The 17,858-nt window shown below is 45.5% G+C and overlaps 10 protein-coding genes across 10 annotated transcripts; 6 read left to right on the top strand and 4 right to left on the bottom strand.

The window, feature by feature from the left end:
- Positions 1-14: 14 nt before the first annotated feature.
- On the top strand, positions 15-1,790 carry KUCA_T00000287001 (uncharacterized protein; the record flags this gene model as incomplete). Its single annotated transcript, XM_022604814.1, has 1 exon — positions 15-1,790. One exon carries the CDS (start codon positions 15-17, stop codon positions 1,788-1,790), a length of 1,776 nt encoding a protein of 591 aa, XP_022456344.1.
- A 65-nt stretch (positions 1,791-1,855) lies between these two features.
- Positions 1,856-4,642, bottom strand: KUCA_T00000286001 (uncharacterized protein; the record flags this gene model as incomplete). The annotated part of the gene is made up of 1 exon (XM_022604813.1): positions 1,856-4,642. One exon carries the CDS (start codon positions 4,640-4,642, stop codon positions 1,856-1,858), a length of 2,787 nt encoding a protein of 928 aa, XP_022456343.1.
- Positions 4,643-4,826: 184 nt separating this feature from the next.
- KUCA_T00000285001 (uncharacterized protein) lies at positions 4,827-5,414 on the top strand (the record flags this gene model as incomplete). The annotated part of the gene is made up of 1 exon (XM_022604812.1): positions 4,827-5,414. The coding sequence occupies one exon, from the start codon at positions 4,827-4,829 to the stop codon at positions 5,412-5,414; it is 588 nt and encodes a 195-aa protein (XP_022456342.1).
- Positions 5,415-5,730: 316 nt separating this feature from the next.
- Positions 5,731-6,567, top strand: KUCA_T00000284001 (uncharacterized protein; the record flags this gene model as incomplete). Its single annotated transcript, XM_022604811.1, has 1 exon — positions 5,731-6,567. One exon carries the CDS (start codon positions 5,731-5,733, stop codon positions 6,565-6,567), a length of 837 nt encoding a protein of 278 aa, XP_022456341.1.
- Positions 6,568-6,702: 135 nt separating this feature from the next.
- Positions 6,703-8,142, bottom strand: KUCA_T00000283001 (uncharacterized protein; the record flags this gene model as incomplete). Its single annotated transcript, XM_022604810.1, has 1 exon — positions 6,703-8,142. One exon carries the CDS (start codon positions 8,140-8,142, stop codon positions 6,703-6,705), a length of 1,440 nt encoding a protein of 479 aa, XP_022456340.1.
- A 242-nt stretch (positions 8,143-8,384) lies between these two features.
- Positions 8,385-10,097, bottom strand: KUCA_T00000282001 (uncharacterized protein; the record flags this gene model as incomplete). The annotated part of the gene is made up of 1 exon (XM_022604809.1): positions 8,385-10,097. The coding sequence occupies one exon, from the start codon at positions 10,095-10,097 to the stop codon at positions 8,385-8,387; it is 1,713 nt and encodes a 570-aa protein (XP_022456339.1).
- A 208-nt stretch (positions 10,098-10,305) lies between these two features.
- Positions 10,306-10,773, top strand: KUCA_T00000281001 (uncharacterized protein; the record flags this gene model as incomplete). Its single annotated transcript, XM_022604807.1, has 1 exon — positions 10,306-10,773. The coding sequence occupies one exon, from the start codon at positions 10,306-10,308 to the stop codon at positions 10,771-10,773; it is 468 nt and encodes a 155-aa protein (XP_022456338.1).
- A 90-nt stretch (positions 10,774-10,863) lies between these two features.
- Positions 10,864-14,214, bottom strand: KUCA_T00000280001 (uncharacterized protein; the record flags this gene model as incomplete). The annotated part of the gene is made up of 1 exon (XM_022604806.1): positions 10,864-14,214. The coding sequence occupies one exon, from the start codon at positions 14,212-14,214 to the stop codon at positions 10,864-10,866; it is 3,351 nt and encodes a 1,116-aa protein (XP_022456337.1).
- A 460-nt stretch (positions 14,215-14,674) lies between these two features.
- Positions 14,675-15,526, top strand: KUCA_T00000279001 (uncharacterized protein; the record flags this gene model as incomplete). Its single annotated transcript, XM_022604805.1, has 1 exon — positions 14,675-15,526. The coding sequence occupies one exon, from the start codon at positions 14,675-14,677 to the stop codon at positions 15,524-15,526; it is 852 nt and encodes a 283-aa protein (XP_022456336.1).
- A 1,167-nt stretch (positions 15,527-16,693) lies between these two features.
- On the top strand, positions 16,694-17,485 carry KUCA_T00000278001 (uncharacterized protein; the record flags this gene model as incomplete). The annotated part of the gene is made up of 1 exon (XM_022604804.1): positions 16,694-17,485. The coding sequence occupies one exon, from the start codon at positions 16,694-16,696 to the stop codon at positions 17,483-17,485; it is 792 nt and encodes a 263-aa protein (XP_022456335.1).
- Positions 17,486-17,858: the final 373 nt, after the last annotated feature.

The raw sequence follows: 17,858 nt of genomic DNA, 5'->3' as shown, positions 1-17,858 counted from the left end.
CGCTGATCTGAGCCATGAGTATTCCGCAAAGGCAATTCAGTTACACAAACTCCGAACGAAGAGCCTCCGTGGTGGTGGGATCTGTTGGGCGTGCCGGTTTGTTCATACCTTCTGATTTCATCTCTCCAACTGGACCCATTGGAAACGACGATGATGAGTTTGAGCAATATCAGTCCATTTCGGACGAATTAGACCCAGAACAAGGAATTGAAAGCTATCATCCTCAGGAAATTCAAAGAAAGGCCTCTCGCCAGTTGCTGTCGGAGGAGGCTGAATTATTGGCTGCTAGCAGACTGCCCATCAGAAGGTACTCCAGCTCTGGGCCTGATCCAGTCACAACTGGGACCTCGCCGCTTGTCAAGTCTGATCCCGACGCAATTGTAGAGTCCTGGGAAGATGCTATGGCTCATGGAGGTATCAAGACAACTCCCAAACTGGAACTGAAGGTACTGACCAAGTCTTCTATTCCGCTGGTGATAACGTTTGTCCTGCAGAACTCCATGTCTGTGGCCTCTGTATTCTCTGTTGGCCACATTGGTGCTACCGAACTAGCTGCAGTCACGCTTGGATCCATGACTGCGAATATCACTGGATATGCTTTGATCCAGGGGCTAGCGACTTCCCTGGACACCTTCCTTCCCCAGGCTTATGGAGCGAAGAAGTACAAACTTGTCGGATTGGTCTTGCAAAGATGTACCGCGTTGATTATGGTGTGTATGCTAGTGATCTGTCTTTCATGGTGGCTCTTTGCAGAGCAGGTTCTGGTCTCAATGCTTCCAGATCCTGTGAGTGCCCGTCTTGCAGCCCAGTACCTACGACTTGTCTCTTATGGTATTCCCGGATACGTTCTTTTTGAGACGGGTAAGAGATTTCTTCAAGCACAGGGTATTTTCCATGCCTCTTCTTATGTTCTGTTTGTGTGTGCCCCACTGAACGCCATCATGAACTACGTTTTCGTCTGGAACTCTGTGGTGGGCCTGGGCTTCATTGGAGCACCGATCTCGGTCAGCATCAACTACTGGCTCATGGCATTGGGGTTATTCCTCTATACAGTCACCAGCAAATCCGAAATCAATCCAATGAGGTGCTGGAACGGGTTCCAATTTGTCAAGGCATTCAAGAACTGGGGAGAACTGATGTCTCTCGCGCTGCCCAGTGTGATCATGATTGAGGCCGAGTTTCTGGCATTCGAGATCTTGACTCTCATGGCTTCATACCTCGGAACAACTGCCTTGGCTGCACAATCTGTGATTGCAACCATGTCTTCGTTGACATATCAGGTTCCGTTTGGTATTTCCATAGCCTGTTCAACCAGAATAGCAAACTTCCTTGGAGCAAGGTTACCGGAATCGGCCAAGATCTGTACCCAGGTGTCGCTGGCCTTCGGTCTGGTGATCTCCTTCCTCAACTGTGCCTTCTTTTTGATTGGAAAACAATCAATTGCATCGTGGTTCACTAGTGACCCTGATGTGATTGCAGAAGTAGCCAAGGTGCTTCCACTTATTGCGTTTATCCAAATCTGGGATGCTCTGAACGCTGTGACAGCAGGATGTCTGAGAGGACAGGGAATGCAGAAGATTGGCGGAATTGTCAATATGGTTGCATACTACGTCGTGGGTATTCCGCTAGCCATCCCATTGGCATTTTACACGCCTTTGAGACTATTTGGTTTGTGGATCGGAACAGGTTTGGGTCTGTTGATCATTGGAATTGTTCAGGGTTACTACTGTCTCAAAGCAGACTACCAAGAACTTGTGAATCAGGCCATAGAAAGAAGCAGCCACGAATGAATCACTTTTTTTAAATTAGACGTTCAATAAAGCCAGGAAAATCTCACGGAATTATCCTATCTTCTCTATACTCCGATAGTTTCTGCTAACAGGTCTTTGATATGACTCAATACCTGCTGAGCCTGATGTCTAACTAGGACATCCACATCCGTGTCTTTAACATATTTAAGAGCTGTCAAACAGCTCCGAGCATAGCCAGTAGGAATACTGTATAGACCTGCTGTGCTACTGATCAAGTCGTTGATCAACACGATAGCTGATCTCCTCATAATGGTTTGGTCCTCTGTGGTCTCCAGCTTGAGTATTCCAAGAACACAGTCTAGTACGTCAGGTAGATACTGAAGCATTGCACCTGGAGAAACACGGCAACACATGCCCAAAATTGACATTGCGGACATTCTGATTCTGTTGTCAATTTTAGGCATATTCTCATGTCTTCTGATCATAGAGAGAGTTGTGGTTGCAATAATTGACGCAGAGTCATCTGTCAGAGAGTCTCCCGATCTTGTGATGAATTGAAGCAACACTTCTCCTATTCTCAGTCTTTCCTCGAGGTCTGACGCTGGGTCTTTATATATACGAGCAAACTGAGGAAGAACCTCAGATCTCGCCGATTCCAGAAGCAAATTCAAGCCCTTGATCACGTTGAGATACACAAAAGGCTCTGGATCTTTGAGCTGGGTCAGGTGCAGATCAACCACGAAGTCAACGGAGATCACGTCGGAGTTGTTCTCCACCAATTGTCTGAGAAGATACAGTCCATGTGCCCTAATTGGCACCAATGGGTCGTTCAGACTTGTGATTGCTCTTTTCAAAACCAGTTCATCAGGGTTTTTGTTAGACTGGAGCACACCAGAAGAGATATCCAAAATCTCGTTTATTCTATCAAGCAGGGCTTGTGCAGACTTGTTATTTCGCGAAATATTCTGTAGCAATGGCTTCAGTTTTCTGAGCTTGTCGGAACTCGACTTTCCAAGCTCTTCTGTCTCAGAAAGAATTGCCGATAACAACTGCAGCACAATCGTTAGAGACTCGTCAATTTGCTCTTCATCGTCTTCGTCATCAGAGTCAGCATCTTCAACTTTGGGTTGCACAATCCCAGCCAGTCCTGGTTTAGAATCCCCTGATTCATTGGAAAATCCCTCTAACACGCTTATTACCAGATCCAACATACTATCTGGTGATCTGGAGAGCCTTTCTCTGTGCTTCTCTGAAATACCTTCTAGAACACGCAAATCCAACAATGTGGAAAACGGGTTACCATCTTCATCATCCAAAACCAGTTTTTTTGTACTTGAATCACTCACTTTCAGCCATCTCCTCAGAATAACGAGAAACTCGGCTCCCACCATATCATCCTCCACATCCTGTAGAACATCGTTCAATAGGTCCACAGCATTTTCCATGTCATCAAACAGCTTGGTTTGTGAAATTTTGGTAATTCCAGTTATTTTTTCTTTGATAAAAGTCATTTCGTTCATTCCCACCGAAAACTCCCAATAATTTCCGTCTGGGACTATCAGATTCTGTACAATGATATCCAGCCATTTCACATCGTTGGTGATATGCAACGCAGAAACTAGTGCATTCTTGACTAGGGTAATATCAACATTTCTGTGCTTCTGGTACTTCATATAAATCCAGTATGGTACAATCAACGGTTCAAGAAGGGTGTTCATCATCTCAAGCGAGCCGTTCTTCGTGAAGGTGAGGAACACATTGAATGCATTATTGAGAGCGGATTCGGTGGTCAAAGTATCAATTTCACTTTCTGATTCACTTTTTGGTGGATTGAAAGAATCCCAGACCCTTTGAAAGATGAAATCAATCACTATTCTAGCGTTTATGCTGAAAATCGATTCAACTATGTGGGTTGCGATCGACGTCATTACTGGCCGGTTGACAAAAACCAGGATATCGTAGAGTTTTCCCCCCACATTATCAAAGTAATCTTTTGCACTTGAAGTCTTTGGTTTCTGCAACAAAATTCTCGTGATGTAATCAAGCTTCTCGACGCTTATCTCCTCGTTATCTCGTAGACCTCCCACGTATTCAATCAGTGCCTGGACTCCGTCGGACCTCTCCGTCACCAGACCTGCTAATCTCTGAGATATAAATAGCCTGAAATAAGGAGCTGTTGATGGCTGTATCAGCAAACTGTAAACAAGGAATAAATCGTAAGTCTCTGATGTCCGTTCAAGGTTAGTAATCAAGGCGGAGAACTCGTTTTTCTCATCGTCAGTGGCACCTGGTCTAGTCAGAAGATAAATTGCCCCCGTCAACACATCTGTAAATCCGGTGCCTTTGAGCATAAGATCCTTGATATCGCCACCATTGCTGAAAACTGACGCCAGCGAGGTCACTATCTTCCTCAATAGAATCACATTCTGTGGAGACGGCACCCGCGAAAATTTCATTGGCTTGTCAAAGCTTTTGAGGCGACGTTTGTCCAATGGAATTCCAACATTTGTTGGTAAACATGCATAAACTCCGTTTATTACGATCAGAGTCGTTAGCGCCCCTAGAGTCTTCATATCATGCAAAGCAATGGAGATCATGTCTGCTCCCAGCTTGGACTTCTTCTGTATCGAGAACAATTGAATATCAGCAAGATATGCTAGCAAGGCATCAATAACAACAGTTCTTCTTTTAAAAGAGTCATCTGTGGCCATTTCTGGTCGTATTCTCTTGTATATTTCATCAATCGCATCATCATTCGGTCCCAGTTTAATCAACACTGACAGCTCTCCAAAAGTCTTATCCAGAGGCTCATTGGAGGTCCATTCAGGCTTATTCAGCTCCTTTGAAGAGGGGAATTTTTTCTTTAAACTCGAGCCAATATCCGTTGTCATTTGAGCCCAACTCCTGCTAACAAGCTAAAGCCAGATACACTTGAAAAGTTCCCAGTGATAAGTAATCTTTCTGATCACGTGATGTGGGTGATGAGCTTGAATTTTTTTTGAGCTTTGGCTCTGCTTTAAAGCCGTGACATGCCTTTTTCACTAAGCTCTATACCGCAACTAACTGGAGGCTAAGATGGCAGACACTGAAATTTCCCAAGAGGATATGGGGCATATTATATTCGATGCCAGGATTGGAGACTTGGAGATCCTGGAAGAGATTTTTGCAGAGGTTGATCCCAAGCTGCTGCTGAAGATTGAAGAAGAGACCACCAAGGTCACCCCTATACATATGGCAGCTGCTAATGGACACAGCGAGGTTATAAAGTACCTGCTTTCTTTATTATCTGAAGAAGATTCTAAATTTTTGGTGAATAAGAGGAACGAGCATGGTAACACAGCCTTGCACTGGGCAGCATTGAACGGGCATTTGGACGCAGTCAAGGTTCTGTGTGAATACGGAGCCGATGCCTTTATTCAGAACAACATTGGACGTGATGCTATATATGAGGCGGAGAATAACGATAAGGGAGATGTAGGTAACTTTTTGCTCCAACACTTTTCGGTTGAGCCCGAAGAGGACGAGGAAGAAGAGGAAGGAAAGGAGACTACAGCCAAGGATGTTCAGATCCAACCCGGTACCGAGATACAAAACGCCACGGAAGAATCAAAGGCTGCTCTCGAAGATTTGACCCAAGAGACCGAGAACTTGAATGTGGAGTAAGACGAGATCATAGAGGATTTCGATTATGTCATACCGAAGGATCCCGGAGAAGTTTGAGGATCGTTGAGGATTCCGCAGAAAATCATTCCATTTTAATGTACATTCATCACAATAAAACCAATTTGCCGCTAAACTATTGGAATTTTTAAAATCATTTAATCTGTGGATAACTCGTGAAATTTAGTTAGGCCCCATATTTACACGTTCTTACGGGTAAATTATGTCACGTGGTTGTCAGGCTCTGACTTTTTCCCGATGAATCACATTAAAACCTCCATATACACCACTACTATTCTACACAATCATCCGCTACAAAATGGCCGACGTTGACGAACCAAAGGTGGTAGAAGACCTAGGACTAGACCTGAGTCTGAAGAAAAAGAAGAAGAAGAGTAAGACGCCAGATGCAGAATCCACCCCAGAACCAACCGTGGATGATGACGAAGACATGCTCGCGGGACTAAAGAAGAAGAAGAAGAAGAGCAAGGATGCCAGTGCTAAGGCTGACGGTGTTGATGAGGTTACTGATGCCTTTGATGACCTCAAACTGAAGAAGAAAAAGAAGAAGAAGGCTACCGTGATCGATGACTTCGACGCACAACTGGAAAAGGCTGGTGTTCTAGATGATGACAATAAGGAGAACTCACCAGAGGCAGCCGAAATCCCAGGTGAGACTACCAGCATAAAATACGAGGATTTGCTCCACAGATTCTTCAACATACTGAGAGAGAACAACCCAGAGCTTGCAGGAGGCTCGGGTTCGAAATTGAAGGTGCCACCTCCAGTCTGCCAGAGAGAAGGTAACAAGAAAACCCTTTTTGCAAACGTCCAAGAGATTGCTGCAGTCTTGCAGAGGAATCCAGAACACATCATTCAGTACCTGTTTGCTGAGTTGGGTACTTCTGGTTCCATAGATGGTCAGAAGAGACTGATCATGAGAGGCCGTTTCCAGCCAAAGCACATCGAAAACGTGTTGAGACGTTACATTGCTGAGTATGTCACATGTGAGACTTGTAAGTCCATGAACACAGAGCTGAAGAGGGAAAGCGCGAACAGATTGCACTTCATCGTGTGTAAGGCGTGTGGTTCTACCAAGTCTGTTTCTTCCATCAAGACTGGTTTCCAGGCCCATGTTGGACGCAGAAAGAAGTAGTTATTTGGTGTATATTTTACTCAATGAACAAATTTGTTGAAGTTCTTGATGATGCCGTTTGAATTACATGGCGGGTGCACAGTAGAACCATGAATCTAGCTTCTTCATTAATGAAACCATAATAACCAACCTATTCTACATGTTCCCGCGATCCATAAGCGTGAGGTCGGTCGTAATACTGTTTGAGGATGCCTCTCTCCATTCTTTGGTGCCATACTTCAAAACGCGAATGTTTTGTAGCTGCTTGACTTTTCTCCATGCAAAGAACAAACTCACCAGATCAGACGCTATCACAACCGCAAAACAACCAGCCAGATTTCGTAGAAATGTGGCTTCGTCTGGTGTAGACACATGCCTGTTGATCAAGCCTACCACAAACGGAATCTTAGCCAAAAGTTCTCGACTGGCGTACTCGCCCAAGACAGGCCAAGCCAATGTGGTTGCGATGTTGTAATAAAATCTTGGTTTTGAAAACAATAAACCAAAATCAGTTTTGAAACAGCACTCTAGCTCTCGTTTTAGTCGCGAAATGCGAATCTGCCTTATACGATCGGAAGGGACCAGATAGTGGAGGAATCTTTTGAGCAAGATCACCAACGAGTTTCGAGTCTTCTGTAACGAGTTTTCCAACTTGATTCTCTCCTCCTCGTCTTCTTGCTGGATTTCAAATTCTTCCTCATTTTCTCTCTCAATAATCTCCAAAGTTTCAGCAGAAAGTCCGTCCGCAATGAAGCATGGCTGGACGGATCTTGCCCAACGGTAGTAAACCCTATTCAGAGTCACTTTGTACAGAACCCCATAAACGAACTTCAAAGGAGCAATGAACAGCAAATTCCTCTTGGGTCCACTTTCCAGTAAGCTTGTTCCATCGGTGAGAAATAAAAATGGAAACAACTGCACAAATGCCTCCTGCATCGCGGGTATGAACGGCTTTCTCAGCAGATATAGGTATGGAGGAATGGCAGCAGTAACCAACAAAAACCTAGCCATGGGTAATCTTCCTCGGTCAATTGCACCTATCACTGAGGGGGTATTTCTCACATCAAATAACGACAACTGGACGCTGTTTGGTGCCAAAGTTTGCAGGATTTTCATCCCACTAGCGGAGCACCCGGCCGTCATACCAAGAGCATATGAGGCAACGGTTGAAGATACCAACGTCGATATCACAGTGACCCTGGTCAACGTCGAAACGCAATCCTGGAAAACTTTCCGCATATTTAAAAGAGATCCCGAGCTGGATTTCAAAAATATCTGTTTTTTGCACTGGGGACAGTTCACTATGATCGACTGAGACTCTCCTAGTAAGGGTACCCCTACCAGTGGCGCGGCGAAGGGGAAATTGAAAAACACTCCCTCATTGGCTGGTCTGGGAGCAATACCATTTCCCTGTCTTCTTTCCTGTAAATCCAGGTTTGAAATCCAATTTAGCAGACATTTGCGGTGTGCTACCAGCGAGCAAGCACATGGGTGGATCCAGTCGTGGGCATCTGCTTTGGTGCCCAAGGGTGGCACTTCATCACCTTCCCCGAGGCAAATCCAGCACCGGGGGCTACTTTGGTCAGTGTCATTCATCTCAGCAAAAAAAAAACCGAGTTGTTCTGTGAAGTCTAGAAGAAGAGTGATTAACAAGCTTTCTAGACTGGTAGCCTGGGGAAGTAGGCTGTTATCATGGGCGAGAGTTGAATTCGTGTACCAACAAAAATGGTAAATGAGATTATCACGATAACGGTTAATTTTCAGAGGCTCTATTGAGGCTACGCCTGTTACTAGCGAACATCGAGATATGAAAAATTAGAAGCAGATGTTGATCTTTTTCATCTACCAAACAATCCAAAAAGTCCTTTCTTCTTCTTGTCTGCAGTTTCTTCACTCTTCTTTTCGTCAAAGGACTTCTGAGCAGGAGCATCGTAGTTGATGAAGTTGAAAGCCACGTCAAACAGCACAGGCTTGACAGCGACTGGAACTAGGTCAATCTCTAATGGAACGATATGTTTCAGTGTTTCAGAAGGCGACGCCAATATGCACTTGTCAAGGTGATCTGATATGTATTCCTTTGTGGAGCTTTCGGACGTCTCTCTGGCGTATTGCGCAAGAACATGCACCCTTCTCAAGGCACTAGAGATATTTTCTTTAAAAGCTATCAGATCCGTGTTAGTTGGGAGTGTTCCTGGAAACTCTGTGGTGATCTCTTTGGATAATTGGACTGTCTCTGACGCCTTGACAACAAGGGCAAGGGCCTCGGTAAAGCGACCTGAAATAAGGTATGCGTTGTAGATCTGCATCACCTTCTGCGCAGAATAGTACGACTCCAAAGAATCCAAAGACGAAGTCAGATCTTCATCATTTCCTACACCAGGAAGATCTTTGACTTCGGCGATGGTTCCAGTGATACCTTCCAATAGTCTCACTGCATCCTTGCTATGTTCCAGCACCATGGTGTTGGAAGCAGACTTCTTGGCCGCCTTTGATTGAACTGCCACCAGCAAAGAGACATCTCTTCTGATACGCAGGATCAAGTAATTGTAGTTGATGTACGTCAGCAGGATGTATCTGTCCTGTGCCTCGTCCTCATCCTCATTCTTTATTCTGTCCATTTCCTGGCGATGTGTTTGAAGAGCCTCCTGCCAGCTTAACAAAGCAGGGTCATATGATGCAATGTCGGACTCCTTCACCTGTTCCAGCATGGACTGGGCATCCATTATCTTTCTGGCCACATCTTCCGACTTGATGGTGGCTGAAAACTGACTCCATTGGATCTCCTTGATCAATTTCAGAGACGCTTGTTCATCAGACGCCTTCACAAAACTTGCATCCTTGGCAGAAATTATCTCGACAGCCGGCACAATGAACTCCACAGTGTTATCGTGACTGTGATAACGAGCAGCATTATCCAAGTCTGCTGTTTTGTTGTTGGAATCTTTTCCTAGGGCAAGTCTGAGAGCTGGATCAATGTATGTGTCAATGATTTCAGTGTAGATCTCCTTTCCTCCCTCCTCAGAAATTTCGTTGTGAGCATACAGAAACTGTAGAGAGCATCTGGCAACGGAAAATGCATGGATAGCTATCTTCCAATTCTTTCTGGATATGGCCAATGAGCCCTGGATCAAAGCAGTATACACAATTGCCTCGAGTCTCTTGTATTCGTTGGACTCTTTGGAGATGATTTCCAACAAGTGGAGAGCATTTTTGAGCGCAGTCTTATACTTGGACACAATGAATTTTTCCTTGGACTTGGAAGGATGAACAGCCATCAAGATTCTTGTTTCCTCAATGATCAGCAAGTCTCTTTCCGCAGTCTCCAACAGAATCTTTCCATACCTTTGGTCATTCTCATAATCATTCTCTGATATCTTTGAAATCTTTTCTTTGTTGGAATAGTTCTTTGTATCCTTTGTGTGAATCTTCAACGAGCGACGGGTCTTCTTCAGACTCTTGTTGATTCTCTTTCTGTGCTTCTGGTATGCCTCTGCAGACTGCAAGACAGCCGCACTTCTGACACCAAAAGTGCTTTGCAGTGGAAAATCCATTTTAATTTTTTGAAGTATTCCGTAGAATCGAGACTATATTTAACGCCTAGTTATTTCGCTGGACGGAAGGTCGACGTCGCGAAGGTGGTGCTTTGAGGCACAGTGAAAAATGACAGAGCCTCTCTATTTGCGGAGAAACCAAATCCTTCAGGTAGTTTGAAAGTTGGCAAGCACGCCTTGATATAAATCTGATTTGCAGTCACCACTGATGAGTGAAGCTGGAAGTAGTTGGGATGAGTTAATCGGACTTTCTAAGGAGCAATGTGAAAGGAGCTATCTGATGAGACATACTGGGGGCACCTTTGACCAGGCTTCGCTGAGGACGTACAGCGATGGGACTTCAGTCTACAGCTTTTACGAAAAGGGCCTCTCTTTCGGGTTTTTGAAGGATGGCACTTTGGACAGCATTGATTTTTATAACGACAAGACTTCGGGTGGGGTGCGTGCAATGAAAACCGTTGCTGACTCGGTGCCGTTACCCTTTGGGATAACCAAGCAAGATACGGGCAGGTCTTTGGTGACAAAATTTGGAGAACCCAAGGAAAAGGGCGGCGGTTTTAATGCAAAAATTGATATTTGGCTACGATGGGACAACTTTCAGGTTGATATAGATAACAAGAGTTGGGACCAAGCACCAAACTCCAGATGGAGTGCTTTTACGATATATAGGCCATGATGCGGAGGTCTAAACCGAGAAGAACTGGTGGGATGGCTGATTTTAAAGTGAAATAACAGTATGGACTAATTGCGGACTCATCATCAAATCCTATTGATAGGAACTGTCTTCTGAATTTCCATTTCCATTCCTTGCAGGCAGCTCTAGGACAGTTTGGTGATTGTCCATGTCTCCATCCTGAATCAATGACCCATGCAACTGGTTGTTTTGGATCTTTCCGCCTTCAAAGTTTTCCCGAACGCGAAGATAATGGTCAAGCTCGTCTCTGGAGACAGACGGAATCAGCTCGTTTCTTGCATTGATGAAATCCACTTCTTTAACCGTCACTTCCACATCACTGTCAGTGGCTATATTTTCAAACCACCATCTGATGCTCACTTTTTTATCATCGGGCAATGGCTCGTTGTAGTGTTTCACCTTCTCATCAACGGTACCAGCGACACGGGTCATGGCTTTGAGCATGGCATCAGAACATAAAGCATAGAAGTCGGCCCCTGTGTAGGTAAACGGACAACCTTCAGCAATATGCTGTAGGGATACAGACTCGTCTATCTGAAACTTCCTGGTCAAAGCTTCTATGATCTTCTGCTGTTTCTCATGCGAATCAGAGATACCAAGATAAAGCATCTTGTCGAATCTCCCTGGGCGTAATAGTGCTTCATCCAGTAGATCTGGTCTGTTCGTCGCTCCAACAACGAATATACCATCACCTCCATCCGACCCACTCATTCCATCAAGCTCAGCAAGCAGCTGAGACACTATACGATCCATAACACCACCTGAATCACCTTGATTGCCTCTTTTAGGTGCAACAGAGTCGAGCTCATCAAAGAAGACGACACATGGTTTGGCATCCCTGGCTCTCTGAAACACTCTTCTGACGTTGGCTTCGGACTCACCAATGTACATGTTCAACAGCTCGGGTCCTTTCACTGAGAAGAAGTTCAAAGCGAAATTGGTAGCTATTGCCTTGGCTAGTAAAGTCTTGCCAGTTCCTGGTGGTCCATAGAATAGAATACCACTCCTCTTTTTAATTCCGCTGGTGAACAGCTCGGGGTGTTTCATGGGCATGTCTATAGTATCGAGAATCTCATCCTTGACCAAGTCCAATCCACCCACGTCTTCCCACTTCACGTTGGGGATTCTTGGTGCACCAATCGAATCACTGAACTTGGAACGCGTAGAGTTTATGGAGGATTCGAAGTCTTCAGGCGATAGCAGTACCTTCCCACCGGAAAACACGACCAATTGCTGGAACGATATGCCCAGATTCTCTGCCAGGCTCTCTAATCTGTCCACTGCTAAATACCTCGAATTGTCAACAATCGATATCAAGTCTCTTGGAGAAAGTCCGGCACTCTGTAACGACAGGGTCTCCACTGAAACATCATGGGCAAGGCCGAACTCCAAACCATCACTGTCCTGCAGGGAATGAGGTCTCAACAAATGTCCGAAGATTTGGGTCCTTTCCATTTCTGAAGGAACACTCACCTGGATCTCAAACCTGAACTTTGAACGAAGAACATCAGAAATTTTGTCTGGATTCGCACTAGATGCAATGAATATTATCCCGGGGTGAGATATATAATCAGCAATGGCACTTGCAACTTGTAAGCCTAGACTGTCCGTACTGTTGGGGTTCTGGTCATTTTGGTCACATAGAGCCTCTATGTTCTTGATATGTATCACCAATGGTGAACAATTTTGCACTAAACGATCCAGCTTTCCCGTTAAAGTTCCATATGTGGCGCTCTCATTGCCCGGACTCAAAATCTCATATCCGTCCAATTCACGAAGATTGACGCCGAGTTCATAACACATGCTCTGGACCAGATGGGTCTTGCCCAGGTTTCTGGCAGAACTAGAAAGTAGCACTGCTGTCTGTACTTTCACCTTGTTCATGTTCTTCAGGGATGTGGCGATGATCTTTCGAAGGGTCTTCGCATACTCGAACGAGACGGTGGAACCTCTTTCTGTGCTGGTATAAGCAAACAAATCAGGCATGCTGAAATAGTTTCGCCAATCAGCTTGATCTCTCTTGGGAAGTGACACTGAGACCGTTCCCCCTTGAACCATGCTGGTTCTCATTGTATCTATCAAGTATTGATCCGAATCAGAGTCTCTTGGCTGTTCAGATGGTTCGGCAATCACTTCCGATACTTGCATCCAAGCAATTTCGGTGGGTCTCGAGAGCGGAATCAGTCCGGGTATGTCGGAACTATCCTCTCCCTGTTGCTCATAGGCGTTGAACAGAGAAGTTGCCAGCTCGGTGTTGATGGGAATTGGAATAAGCATCCCTTTGGAAATAACTCGTTTCTTCTGCTCGAAGTAAGATCTCAATTTGAAGTGCAAGCTGCTCTGGACAGTTTTAGACAGATTCACTGGAGATGCGAGCTTCAGTATCTTAACCTGTTTTGCAGACGGTATCACGTCTTCGATCTTTAGCTTTTCATCTCCGAGTCTCTCTATGGTCACCTGCTCAGGATAGCCCATACTCTGTAGCAACATGGGAGATAGATGAATTGTCTTTGGCTCAAAATTATTGGGATCCACAAAGGTGGATATTCTCACAATTCTAGTTAGGGACTTGGATGTTAACTTGGCTAGCGAACCATTCAAAATTCCGATTTGCGTCAACTCATTGGTTTTCACGCAAGCGAAAATGTGCTCGTCTTCATTCTCAAACTGCTTAGCTATGTGGGGTACGTTTCTGTGGTTTTCCAAATCGAATCGAGTCAATGTTCTCGTTTTGAAGACAGTCTCCACCTGCGACAAAGCAGGCTGTTTATTGAACCCCAAAGAGATCAGAGAATCGTTCAGATTCTGAAACTCTACCATAGTGTCCTCCTGCTGTTCTGCCTCGTCTTCAACATCTTCTCCCAGCACTGCTGTGATTAACGTTGAGGAATCTAGTAATCCCTGAGAAACAGGCTCGCAGTGAATAACTTTGCCATTCAAGCTTCTAATCAGATCGAATTGCCTGACCAATGGTTTCACCCGTGTGCCGTCATTTGTGGATTGTACGTCGTGCAGATCTTGTTGTATTAAGTGGATAATCTTCTCCTTTGGTGTCATCTCCAAGATCTTGTACACCTCCTGTGGAAAACTGACTATCATGTTCGAAAGTGAGACCAACTTCCCCGGGTTGTAGCATTGGCACAGCCTGATATCTAGATCACCACCATGTTTGGACCATAGCTGGAAACTAGCCAATTCGCATGTAACAGGTGGCAGCAACTCATTAACAGAAACATTGTAAACCTGGAACGAGTCCAGGATGTTTGAGCCTAGCAGCTTTAGAGAAAGATGTGTGGGTTTGCCGAGTCTGGCGCTCAGATCAGACGATATCCAGAGGTGTTCTAGGGGACGATCCAGAAAGTCCCTGAACCGAAAATTCGCATTCACAGACGTGATCTGAAACTCTTCTGTGGCGACTGGCATTGTTGAGAGTATAAATGAAAGACAGGAAGAAGATTCTCTTGTTCATGGTCTTGTTCTCATACTGGATGAATTATTGGGGTAGTGGGGAAACCATGGCCCGCCGATGCCTTAGGCTTTACTTGCCGAAAAGGGTTAACATGTGGAAATGAGGGGGGATAAGTATGGAGAATAGGCAGAGAATAGAGTGTGTGTAATTTCCGCCCGGACGGAAATATTTAAACCTCATGTTTTTTAATGGGGAAACTTGAGGTCAAAATTGATGTTATACACGTTTGAATAATTTTTCTGGCCTGGTGAGACGCAGTAGCGCCAGTCTTAGTCATCAATGGAAGCGACGCCTTATCGGCGCGGGCTCATCTCCGTGGCAATGATGGGTTAGGACATTTTCAATTCTCATTATATCGTGGCTGTCACGGCGTCGTCTTGCTGAAATTCCTTGGTTTCTCAATATTCGTTGAAAATGTCGCGCTCCATTCTTAAAATAGTCAAAGGCGTTGATAAGATTGAGGGTCTGGGGATGAGTATCAAGAGAACGCTGGGACTCAAAGAGATGAGAAACTTCACGCCGTTCCTTCTCGTTGACCATTTCAAAAATCAGGCCTCAGGCTCAGGGTTTGCACCTCATCCGCATAAAGGTCATGAGACCATCACTTACGTGCTATCTGGACAAATACATCATTCAGACTTCACGGGGTCCAGAGGAGTTATCGATAAAGGTGACCTTCAGTTCATGACAGCAGGAAAAGGTATTGTCCATGCCGAAACACCAAAAGGAGGGTTGGTAGAGGGCCTACAGATCTGGGTTGATTTGCCGGTGGCGTTGAAGGAGGTTGAGCCCAGTTATAGAAACCTGATAGGCAAGGATACTCCCGTAGTGCGGTCGTCGAATTTAAGCGAGATCAGGGTCATTTCCGGGGAGTCAAATGGGATATCGAACAAGCGTGAATTGGCTCAAATTCCGATTGAATACTACCATATGACATTGGGCGCCGGTGCTGATTTCAAGCAGGAGGTGAAAAGAGGCCATAATAGCTTCATCTATGTGATTCATGGCCAATTGGAAGTCGCGGGAAAAGAAGTCCCCGAACACAGCTCAGTTTTCTTCGACGAGGACGGCGACTTCATCGCTGGAAAAACACCCGAGGGAGCCGAATTTGTCATTCTTACCGGACAGAAGCTGGACCAGGAAATCCACATGATGGGCACGTTCGTGGAGGCCTCACGTGATAAGCTGAAGGACTCTCTGAAAAGCTACAAGAATAAGACTGGAGGTTTCTCTAGGCTGCGTGATCCCTCCTATAATTTCAGTTAATAAATAGGATAGCTGTACCTAGCAACGAAAGCCGTCATGCTGACTCATAGTCACGGCAATCGGCTAGCGCGATAAAAGAGCTCCGTGTTATGGTGTATTGATTAATTTATGGCCGCATGGCCCGAGGGGGCAGAAAAAGAAATATTACCTAGGGCAACTTGATGATGAATTATGAGAACCTTGTCGTTGTTTTTTTTGATTGTTTACGGTAGAAGTAGAGCAAAGATGCTCTCCACGAGGCAAAGTAACGTTGCTCACCGCCTTGGATTATTCAATTCATCCGGGAGAAGAAAGCACCTCGGCTATTGCTGAATGCTTGCTCAAACAATTGACAACCGCAGCAGACACAGCCGTGAAGGTCGTGTCGTGTGCACAATAGTGTTTGGCAAACCACGGTTTACGGGCTGCGTGGGCCGCAATATACAAAAAATCCGGTTCGTGCCGAAACCTGATGAGCAAGATTGAATGGGATTCCTATCAAAAGATTACTAAAATGGGTTCCTTGGTCGAGGCGGAGCCGTAAACCGACCGTATTCCAAGCACCGTTTCGCCCGAGATCCCATCGATGAGATTCCTGCTCATGCACACCAGATCTGTCTCATATAATTCAAATCAACGTATTCACGCCACCCGATTGGGTGAGCAACTAAGCTTCAACTCGCCAAAGCAAGAAAACGGAGGCAAAGCAACTAGAAGCATCTACGTAAAAAATTTACTTTTCTACATTCTTAAATCACTAACGTCATTCTCGCAACAACCGCCCAAACGACCTCGGTGTTAATGGGCGGCAACCGGTGGCAATTGTGCCGGGCGTCTAATGTGTCATTCTCACCCGATGTCTGCCAGCTCGCCAAATCCTACCGGCCCCTCTGCGCCCCACGCATTATAAATAGTTTTGTTCCCCAGCCCATTCTTTTCTTCTCTGCCCGATACGTTCGTATTTTAGACCCACGCCAAACGAAGCCAAAAATTAACCAAACAGACACCTCCGTCTTGTTAAGTTACCAGTGTACACTTATTTGTTTGAATATTCGGAGTTTTTCTTATTATTAGCATTGGCATTTGGCACTCACCTGACCCGCGCGTGCCACCACCCTCTAGCAACCGCTAAAGCTACCAGAGCAAACATATTTAGCACACACAGGGGGGAAGTTTTTTTTTTTGATCATGTCTATTTGGACCATGGAAAACAAGTCACCCTTTGTGTCCACTTCGCCGGTGAAATACACCTACCTGGAGTTCCCTCATTTGCAGAAGGACCTGATCTCCAACCACTCCCAAACAAACTCGCCTCCCTCGAGCGTCACAAGTGAGCTTGAGGAGGACAACATGATGAACTTGATACCTAATCTGTGGTCTGAGGAGACCCAACCGCAGGGACAACCGCTTGCCCAGAACACCCTGGCGCTTCCGATGTCCTACTCGGTGAGCTCTCCCCAGTCCCGCAACTCTGCCATGTCGCCATCACTTCTATGGGGCAACGCACCAAGACCACCTAGTCCTCCTGTCCAGACGTTTGCTGCCTTGCCTCCGCCGGGCCATGCGCGCCAGCACAACGTGAGTTTCGCGCAAAATGCATCCAACACGCAAGCTGTTCCCAGCGCTCCGAACGCTCCGAACACGCCTCTCACAGAAGAGAACCTCAGCATCTTACTCGGTATCAAGCCCAACACACAGCCACCAATACAATCCGAGTCGCGGTCTCAACCGCATGCGAGATCCCTCAACGGAGCATCCGTGAACACCAATCTCTACAAGACCGAGTTGTGTCTGCAATTTCAGTCCAAAGGCTTTTGCCCATATGGAGTCAAATGCCAGTTTGCTCACGGTTCAGAAGAGCTGAAGCAAGTCCAAAGGTCCAGTAATTGGAAGACCAAGCCATGTGTCAACTGGACCAAGTCTGGATGGTGCAAATACGGCAGACGGTGTTGCTTTAAGCACGGAGAAGCTGATGTCTAAGTCCGCACAGGGCTTTGTTGCTTTGAAAATATGATGAAACTGGTGCCTAATGATACAGTGTTGTTCTACTTATAGTGAATGTCCGAACATAATGAAACTGATGTCTCATTCACTCTCCCTCACCATCTTGCTTCTCCTGTTCTTCCCCTAGCCTGCTCCATAATCTACCCCCATCTCTGTTGCTCTCGGTTTATCATCACGTCCACTTGTTTTCGTTACGTATATATGTCTTTCATGTCTGGGTTGGGTTCAAAAAAAATTTATGTCACGGTTTTTTCTATCATTTTCATTCCCTCTGATCTCATAGGTGTCTTTGGCTTACTGATTCAAATTGTATAATTACACATAGCATCACACTCTTACATTTTGTTAC

The sequence above is a fragment of the Kuraishia capsulata genome, genomic scaffold (genome assembly GCF_000576695.1).
Source record: "Kuraishia capsulata CBS 1993 genomic scaffold, Kuraishia_capsulata_scaffold_1, whole genome shotgun sequence".
NCBI lineage: Eukaryota > Fungi > Ascomycota > Pichiomycetes > Pichiales > Pichiaceae > Kuraishia > Kuraishia capsulata.
The sequence above is the reverse complement of the archived record's forward strand: the minus strand, read 5'-3'. Positions and strand labels throughout refer to the sequence as shown.